This window comes from Montipora foliosa, chromosome 3 (genome assembly GCF_036669935.1).
Source record: "Montipora foliosa isolate CH-2021 chromosome 3, ASM3666993v2, whole genome shotgun sequence".
Lineage (NCBI taxonomy): Eukaryota > Metazoa > Cnidaria > Anthozoa > Scleractinia > Acroporidae > Montipora > Montipora foliosa.
The window spans coordinates 22,915,586-22,925,585 of record NC_090871.1 but is presented as its reverse complement, the minus strand read 5'-3'; the positions used below and the strand labels follow the sequence as shown (position 1 = coordinate 22,925,585).

Sequence of the window (10,000 nt, the reverse complement as noted above, 5' to 3'; positions counted from 1 at the left end):
CCCATGTCCGCATGACTGATTTGGACAAATGTGTTCCCCTTTGTCGAAAGCAAAAACATTCTGATCGGACAGGACAAACCACAGGTGCTCCTATCTTAGGAACAGTAATAAATGCAAGCAATCTCGACCCAAGAGCTCTTCTCTTTTGCGCATAAGAGCTCTCAGACTGGGAAACCCTGATACAAAGTGTCTTCTCATTGGTTTTTGTAAAGAACAATGACAAGCGTCTCTGATTAGAGCATTCATGTTAGCACGAGCAGAGAACAGGCTCCGTAAGATTCAAATAGCCAATTGTTGGCTATAAGAACCCTACGGCGCATGTTCTCCTACGTAGAGTTTCCCAGAATCTAGGGTCATGCGCAGACATAAGATCCGGGGCTCTGGTGACGAGGACGTAAATGCAAGGTGACACAAGCCCGATGTGGCCAACACATCACGCATGCGCACAATCATTTCACCTGGTCAGTTAGCAGCATTGACGGCTGTTTCGGCTGTGTAGGTTACTCGCGCGCGCAGCTAAAAACCCTTTCGAGCCTCCTTAAATTCGTTTGTGTTGGCCTGTTGCTCCATTCGCGCGTACACTTGAATAATCGGGGGACGCATGCGTAAATGTTGATCTTGTAACCCTCTGATTTTGCAACTTTATCTATTTATATCTCTGCTTCCGGAAGGTGAATTCTTTTCATTTTTTGCACGTTAGCTTAGATTAATTTAAAGTGTTTCAAATGTAAAAGAATTCTGTAGTTTAAAAAAAAAATAGAGACATTTCAAAAACACTGATTTTTCTGAAAAAACTGACCAACAGATTTTGTTGAATTTTAGATGTTTTAGGGAATATTTGTATCATTATCTGGTAACGCTGAATGGGAAGATTTCACCGTCTTTTTTTTTAAAGACATTATATCTTGATTTTAAGGCTCAAAGAAATGTCTTATATCGTTGCCATGGTAACGTTAATTTGGAGGAAAATGTAATGTGGGAAATCTATGATTGGTACTTAATAACCTGAATAAATTTCGTCTTGAAATCATTACCCTAACTGTATCTAAGGACAGAATATGCTTAATTGTTTGAACTATTCGAAAAGATTTTAATAGTATAATTTTTGATTTCATGTCAATTACAGTCGAGATACGCTAAATGAAACTTAATGAACTGTTTCAACAATAAATCTCAAAGCAAATTCCTGAGTTAAAAGTGGCGAGGGCTTCCATATGAGTGCAAAAGAAGCAGAAGTCTATGCAACCCTTGATTGTTTGTGAAAGCACTATGATGTCTAGGGACGAAAATTAGTAACCTAACAGAAGCTCTCATTGGAAAGGACGTTTTTTACCAATAAAAACAGGAATTTTATTAAACAATTATCCTCGTTTAGGAGCCCGCCAATTAAGCGTTTATATACAAAAATGGACGCATCATTTAACAATTAGACCCGCTGGTTGGGTGATACTTGGATGTCCAGAATAATCAAGGTCGATAACCCTTACCGAGACTTTGATTATTCTGGATATCACAAAAACCGAATCTAATAATTATTTTATTATACATTGCGTCGTTCTCCGGGTTCTGGAAAGCATTGTACTTCTGGTCATTTGGGATTACGTGTAGTCTTCATTAGGAGTTTTTTCTTCTGTAGTTTAAAAAAAAAATAGAGACACATTTCAAAAACACTGATTTTTCTGAAAAAACTGACCAGCGGGAGCGGCGGTGGCCTCATGTTTAGTGCGCTCGACTCCGGATCCAGTGGTGCGGGTTCGGGTCCAGGCCGACGACATTGTGTTGTGTTCTTGGGCAAGACACTTTCCTCTCACGGTGCCCCTCTCCACCCAGGTGTATAAATGGGAACCGGCGAATTTAATGCTAGGGGTAACACTGCGATGGACTGGCATCCCATCCTGGGGGGAGTAGAAATACTCCTAGTCACTTCATGCCACAGGAACCAGAGATAAGCACTGGCTTGATGGGCCTTCTAGGCTCATACCAGACATTACCTACCCTACCTTTACCTAAGCTCAAAAGATGAGAAATCGGACTGGACGTCTTTGTTTCGAAGTGTTTTAACCCATCGCTTATTTGAAACTTCGAGACAGCCAACGAAATTTAACGAATGAAATTGATCCAAAAGACATGCACATTTTCCATTACCAAAGAAGCGAATGCTAAAGAAGTTGAAGTTGAATGAAGAGCAAGTGGTTTCTGATCCTGTTGGAGAAAAACTGAATCCGCTCAAGCGGTGACTACAGTAACTATTGGTTACGTTCTAAACGTCAGTTATTCTCTCTTTTTGCGGTGGTAAATCGATGTTTATCCACCCGTTTTGTAAATTACGCTCCTGTAGACCATTTTATTACCATTCCCTTGGGTATTCTTTACCGGACCCCCCAAAAAAGGATCACTCAAACCAGTAACCCACATTCAAAAGCAGGTTCTGCTTTTCAGTGATTCGTGATCTGCTTTTGGATTATGGCAAACGAGCAAGATCACTGACTTGCCTCGAACTTGCCTTCTACCAATGTGGATCAGGTTCGATTCCCAGACTCGTTGTCACATGTGGGATGAGTTTGTTGATTCTCTTCTCTCCTCCAAGAGGTTTTTCTCCGCCGGTACTTTGGTTTTCCCCTCTCCATGTGTAAAACCAATGTTTAATCTGATTTGAGTGATTAATTTGATTTCGATAGGCCAGTTTTGTATTCTCAAGTTTAGACTGAATCTAGCATGAAATGCGATTCCTCTGCATTAGCCTCCATTTCGTGCTCGATCCAACCCAATCGTTAGAATACGTAGTGACCCAGCGCAAGAACACTTGATATTTGTTTTCAGATCGATTTTTCAAAAAGAAAAAAAAGACGTTTCTTGTAGTTTCGTTTTCCGGTATTACAGAAATAGAGCAAAATCAAAGACACCAAAATCTTATCTTCAAATATAATTCTTTATTTGAAACCACATTGTTAAATTTAAACTAAAAGATCCGTTTGACTTTGACCGACAGCGTTCAAGTTAGGGTAATGTCCATTGAACGTTTAGTTTATAGGCTCAACTGTGCTAAACATTCGATGATTTGTCCAAATTGCATAAAAAACAAAATAAGATCCATCATTGCTTTTTTTAAGAGAAACTGGTCATGGAGGTAACATGATCTCATAAAGGTGATAAGTTGAATGTTCTCTAGCTAAACCTAGTAAAATCGTGAACCTGAGAAAATTAAAACAATTTGCGGGTACTGAAGCTGTGCTTGTAGCACCTTAGTTGGTCATTAACTGAAATATGATGAAGCGTTTCACTGAAAACTTAACTGAAAATGAAAACTGAACTGTGAAGCTTTTCCTAGCTTTCGAGCTGTCCACGACCAAGTATTATTCTATTATGTTTGTAAAAATCTTCATGAAAGAAACAAACTTATAATCTGGACTGTAAGGTAGGTTGACAGCCTTCCTTGGATCAGTTATCACTTTGCCGGCTCCATCTTTGTTTGTGGCAGGGGCTGATCCAAGCTTTTGGGACCACAGTGTGTTGTTATCCAAACGCATGCAATGGAAATCCGTGCCTGAAAAACAAAAGTTAATAAACTGAAAGTAAGCAAAACTATTGCAAATCGAGGTCTGAATAACATGTGAAGTTTTGGTCAGATTCAGGGCTTTATGATAGGTTGCATGTTCGGAAATAATCGTCTTGTAACTTTCACACTTAGCTGGAATTCAGCGAATGTACAGTACCCAAATAAATTCAATCTTTTCTTTGTAAAGGTAATTTTGAACACTTTTTCAGTAAGCACTGACTCAGAAATGTCTTTCAGCGATTACTGGGAAGAAAGAATATCCGATCTCTTACCAACAGCAACAAAAAGTGCCACCAAGCAGTTTGGCTGTTCCGGTGCCGCGGGGCAAGGGGCCTCTGGAGGCACATCCATTTTTAACCAACCGTCACTTTCGACAGCTGCAAGTACTTGGGCAACAGTTAACTCAGTGATTGGTTTACCACTGGCTTTACCAGGCTGTGCAAAGCTGTTGGTTATCTTGTCGTTTGCGTAGTTGTAGCAGTTGTTATAGGGTTGAACGCAATTGGTGTTCCACCTTGCCAAGTTCAGTGGAGGTGCGTAGTGTAGTATCTTTCCAACTACTCGTGAAACATCTTGAGGGGTGGTACTCTGGGTTCTATCAGGTATCTTAGCTGAGACAGCTCCTGAGTCAATCGCTTGCAAAATCTTTTTCCGCAAGTCGTCTCTGATCAATCCTTCGGGCATAGTGTCCAGCAATAGCTTTTGAAGGGCTACTGTCTCCTGGCCGACAATTAAGTCTGCTTGCTCAGCGTCGATGGGCTGCACTAAGAAACCCCTGAAGCCAATAATGGAGGGCATCTGTTCGTGACGGTAGGTGATTCCTTTGGCTCTGGCATCGTCCAAATGCTCCTTAATCGCTTTGAAGCTCTCATGTCGGGAATCAAACTTCCAAACAGGATCATGAAGACCACTATATATGGCCAAAGTCACCTTATTCTCTCCTAAATGGGAAGAAAATGGTATGTTACTATTGAGAGGACTGTGCGTAGATATCTTAGGACATTCCTGAGCCATGTCAGTTCTGATATATTGATAAATGTAAATGTGAATGTAAAGGTGCGCTTAATAGACCGCTCCCTACAAGGGCTTTTCAGGATCAACCGGCTCAATGGGATCGGACCGAATGCATGTGAAGGCGCCCACGGCTGCCGCCATACGATCCATGTGTGATCACCGCAAACCCAGCCAGATGTAATTGGGAGTCGATTTTGGGGAGGGAGGAAAACCGGAGTACCCGGAGAAAACCCTCGGAGTCAGGTTGAGATCGATTGAAACTCACCCACATACGACCCGAGGCCAGAGTTGAACCTGGGTCACAGAGGTGGGAGGTACGATTGCTGACCACTAAACCACCCTGACTCCCCACAAATAAATGGTATATTTAAATGAGCTGTTAAATCTGGGCACGTTTGATTACACTGGTAATCAGGTTTTTTAGGATCACGAGAATTTTCCCACCGTGCCCGAGCCTCCTCATCAAAACTCAAAGTACAGTAAGACATTCTGTTTTGTATAAAACAAGTTATGTCGTCTACAAAGACGTACGCTTATACCCTATAATTAGTATCACCATCTCTCGGCTAATCTTTACAGCTAAGATCTCCAGAGCTATAATAATTCAAAGTTATGAAAGGATAAGACCGAGGATCCAGCATCTTGCCTTACTCCCCATGCTGAGAGCAAACCGGGTCTCGTTTGTAAAACCACAAAATATTACACAGCTCAGTTCGAGCCGTTGTTGTACTCATATCCACTTCGTGTATGAATGAAGGGCCAAAGATGATTGCATGCAATACTCTTAAGAGGAAGTTAAATTTTTCGAAGTCAATAGCCACTTAGATGTACGCAAGGATTCCCTTTGAGATGTGGATACTCAGTCACGTGGGTCATCAGTAGTTCAATTCTGATGAAATCAAAAATAGTTATTCCCATGACAGTGGGGCTCTGTGAGCTCTGATTATAACGAGTTCTTTCTGGAACCACACTTTTACACTTCAAACGCCTTGCCAAAGTTTTGGACGCTAGTTTGGTAAAACATTAATTCGAGATATCGGCCGCCAATTTTTTTACCAAGTGATGTCAGTTGCAAATAAGAGCACAGTCGCTGTATCTGCACAATTAGTACTGTTATAAAGTGCTGGTAACGACGTTGCCAAATTAGGGTAAGTGTCGACGCTGCTTGCTGTAGTTAGACTTGGTTGGTCTTCGGGGCCTTACCGGCTCACACAGAGTCCAACAGACTAGACTTGAACACACTCAAGACTTAATTACATTCTCCTTTAATAGTTAAATCACAGTGCTTATATACATAATGGTAGCTAGCTAAACGTGATTTAATATGTGAAAGAGTATACGATGTTTCCGTCCTAGTAAGCATCCTAATTCGTAGGTGAGCACAACGCCTTACTTACTTATCAATACATAATCAATACATACGTAAATCCTGAGGAACTAGGCGTTTAGAATCCTACATGAAATCCTAGAAGAAAGGACTAGTTCCTACGATGTAATACGTTGGCTTGGTATGCAACACGTAAACAGCATTATTTGCACGTTGTGCAACAATACAAATGTACTTCCGATTCGTATCAGGCAATAACTGATCTACTTATAGTTCGACAGGTCACGTTAGCTAAGTGTCACTCTTTCCCTAACTTTACTACACCATCCCCCTCCCCTTAAAAGGGGCATGTCCTCATGCAAAGCCACGAGGAGGAGGAAAATCCTGCAAAAATTCGTCAAGGAGAAGTCACTTGGCTTCTATCATTAAAAAGAATAAGGGGTTGTCACTATTGTTGCTAATTTTAAAAAGAATAATCATCAATGTTTATTTTGATTGTCAAAGCACAAAGTCTCTCATCCATGAAGGGGCATGGACTTCTCTTCTTGGTCTGTCCAAAAGAGGTGGTGGTACTTCTTCCACTATTGGATCTAGAATTTCTGCTCCGATTTCTGTCGAAATTTGGTCTCCATCTTCGGTAGTGCCATTGGAGTACAACAGATCAGTATCATCCGGAATATAGGGTGGAGGGGTATGAGATCTGCGCACTGGCATACTAGAGGGGTGGTTGACAGGCTGATCAGGTTGTGGGTCCATCGGTACAGGATCAACACACTGCTTCAGACGATTGAAATGAAGAACTTTTCGCTTTATGCGATTCTGTACGTCTTCGATCCTGTAAGTCACATCACTGACTTTTCTGATCACTTTATAAGGGCCTGTCCATGGGGAATGCAACTTCTTTGTCTGCCCTGTCTTTATGGCAGGAACATGGAGGTACACAAGATCTCCGACCTTAATGTCTTCTCCAGCAACTCGACGATCGTAGTAATCCTTCTGTCGTCTCTGAGCAGTCTGCAAGTGCTCTCTAGCTCTCTGGTGGACTTCATCTAGTGTAGATCTCAGCTTACTGATACTGACATACTAAGGAGCTGTTTCTGGCTTTCAAGGCCCTCGACCATACATGACATCCACTGGTAAACATATTTCATGGCCAAACAAAAGATAATGCGGCGTGTATTGAGTCGATGAATTGACACTGGATCTATATGCCATCATCACCAAAGGTAAGTGGACGTCCCAGTCTCCAGATTCTGCGGTTGGGAGGGGCCCCATGATGTCCATTGCAATCCTTTCAAATAGGTAACCTGGATAGCTACTAACAACGGGCGCTCTTCCTGGCTGTTGCGGAGATTTCCTTCTGCTGGATTTGTCACACTGCCGGCACCAATCTTCAATATCATGCTATTGACCATGCCAATAGAAGCGTTCTCGTACTCGCTCCAGGGTCTTGGCCATTCCAAGGTGACCACCTGTTGGTGCATTGTGAAGAGCAGTCAGAACTTCTGGTACCATTGATTTGGGGAGCACTAACTGCAAATGAGCGCCATGACCATCATCTGTCTCCCAACGGCGGTAAAGAACACCATCTGCAATTTGCAACCTGTTCCACTGCGCCCACAAGCTTTTGGTTGCTTTAGTAGTACCATGTACTTCTTGCAAAGCCGGTTGGTTGGTCTGATTCCGTTTTAAGGTCAGCATCTGCTTAAGGTCAAGGTCTGCTGCTTGCCTGGATTTCAGCTCAGCCGTTGTCCAACTGGGTACCCACGAACTGGTACTGCTGCTTACTGCATTGGTCTGTGTTGCCTGGTCAGTTTCCTTAGCGATCTGGAGGGGAGTCCTGGAAAGAGCATCAGCATTCTTATGTTTTCTTCCCGGTCTATGTTCAATTTTATAGTCATGCTGAGCGAACAACTCGAGCCATCTGGCCACCTGTCCCTCTGGTTCTTTAAAGCTCTGGAGCCATTTCAGTGCATTATGGTCTGTTCGGACAGTGAAAGGTCTCCCGTACAAGTGGTGACGGAAATGTCTGACTGCGTACACCGTACCAAGCATCTCTTTCTTGGTTGTACTGGAACGTCGCTCACGGCTGTCCAGCACACGGCTTGCATACGCTATCACTTTCTCACTGCCATCTCGCTCTTGGGAAATGACTGCTCCGAGGCCGTAATCACTTGCGTCACAGTCCACAATGAACTTCGCATCGCTTCTAGGAAAAGCCAATACAGGAGCTGTCACTGATTTCTCTTTCAGGGTACGGAAGGCTTTATCGCACTCTGGTGACCACTGGAACCTCTCGGTGGACTTTGCTGTTAGGCGGTGTAATGGGGAGGCAATCTCTGCAAAGTTCTCGATAAACCGGCGATAGTACGAAGCCAAACCGAGGAAGCTCCGCACATCAGACACTTTGGATGGGACAGGCCACTGCTGTACTGCACTGATCTTGGCTGGATCAGTCCTAACTCCTTCAGCTGAGATCACGTGACCAAGATAGGGAACGCTCTGGTGCAGCAAGAAACACTTTGAAGGTTTCAGCCCTGCATGGCGAAATCGTTCAAAGACCTCCTGTAACCGCTCTAGGTGTTCTTCAAAGTTCCGTCCAAAAACTATAACATCGTCCAGATAAACCAGACAAGTCTGCCACTGCAGACGAGCAAGCACAAATTCCATAAGCCTCTGAAAAGTACTTGGGGCATTGCATAGACCAAAAGGCATTACTTGGAATTCAAAGAGACCATGGCGAGTTACAAATGCTGTCTTTTCGCGGTCAGCGTCATCTATCTCAACTTGCCAATAACCGCTGGTCAGATCTAGTGTGGTGAACATTTTGGCATCTGCTAATGCATGTATGGTTTCAGCTATACGCGGCAGTGGGTAGGCATCCTTTCTGGTAACATCATTGAGCTTGCGATAGTCCACACAGAAACGAGTACTACCATGTTTCCTCTTGACCAGGACAATTGGTGAGGCCCATGGGCTAGTTGACGGGCACACGACCCCATTCTGCAACACGTCTCTCACGTGCTGATACACATCCTCCTGCTGATGCAATGGTACTCGCTTAGGTGCTTGCCTTTATAGGGGAGGAATTGCCGGTATCAATTCGGTGCTTTACCACGCCAGTTCTACCCAGATCTGCTGGTCCCGTTGAAAAGATGTCAGCGTATTCATCCAGCAAGGTGTTCAGCCTGGTTCTCTGTCCTCTGGTCAGGTTCACAGAGTTGAGGTCAAATTTGTTCGACACCTTTGGTTTTAGTTTACCACAAGGTGCTGCTGGTGGGAGGTGATTGCACTCCATCGGATCAAGGGTGCTGAAGGTCCCAACGGAGGTGTTTTCGTACAGCGTCACAGGGGTTGACGATGGGTTGACAAGACGGATTGGTACTGTATTATCCTTGGGGTGCAACAACTATGTTTGCTCAAAATATCTATGCCTAGCAAACAATCCTGCGTAACATCTGCAACCACCAACACTGTATGAACAACATTCACTCCACCAATGCAAATTTGCAGGTCACACTTCCCCCTAATATCCAAAGGTTGGCCATTTGCCGAAACCACTGGTTCACCAACCGCACTTAACTTAAATAATTTTGCAGACCTCTCAAGTACCCGTCGATTCACAAGAGTAACTGCCGACCCAGTGTCGACCAACATGTCAACAGATTGCCCTGCCACTAGTCCCGTCACGTATACCGCAGTGTCACTAGAAACACTATGAATACTGGGAAACGAATTCGCTCCTTCAGTTTCTTGGGTCTCTCCGAGCTTTCCGACCGACGAGTGACCCACGGCGCCGATTTGGAGTGTCCTTGCTGATCCCTGGGCGGTTGACTACAATCCGCGATGTAGTGTCCCTTTTTGTTTCACCGGAAACAACGCCTCTCTCTTCGATTCTTTGTTGTCGGATCCAGTCCCCGACCGTTTTGTTTTCGCTCGCTTGTGTTCGCAGTTGAACGCTGTTGGTTTTTTTGAAAAAACTGAACCAACTGGTTCATAGCAGCCGTATTCCGCTTGAGGAGCTCTACGAGTTCGCTATTCTCGTCCGGTGATGGTTCCTATACAAGTCGGACTGAACGACCCCCGCAACGCCGAGACAGCCT

General features: G+C 43.8%; 1 protein-coding gene across 1 annotated transcript in view; it reads right to left on the bottom strand.

Annotated features, from left to right (window-relative positions):
- Window positions 1-2,908: 2,908 nt before the first annotated feature.
- Window positions 2,909-10,000, bottom strand: part of LOC137994621 (uncharacterized) — an 18,309-nt gene continuing 11,217 nt past the window's right edge. The window contains exons 2-3 of the mRNA XM_068840226.1: window positions 3,829-4,497; window positions 2,909-3,544 (exon numbers count right to left, since the gene is read on the bottom strand). Of these exons, the coding sequence (XP_068696327.1) occupies window positions 3,354-3,544; window positions 3,829-4,497 (860 nt within the window). The 3' untranslated portion in view covers window positions 2,909-3,353. The remainder of the gene's footprint in view (window positions 3,545-3,828; window positions 4,498-10,000) is intronic.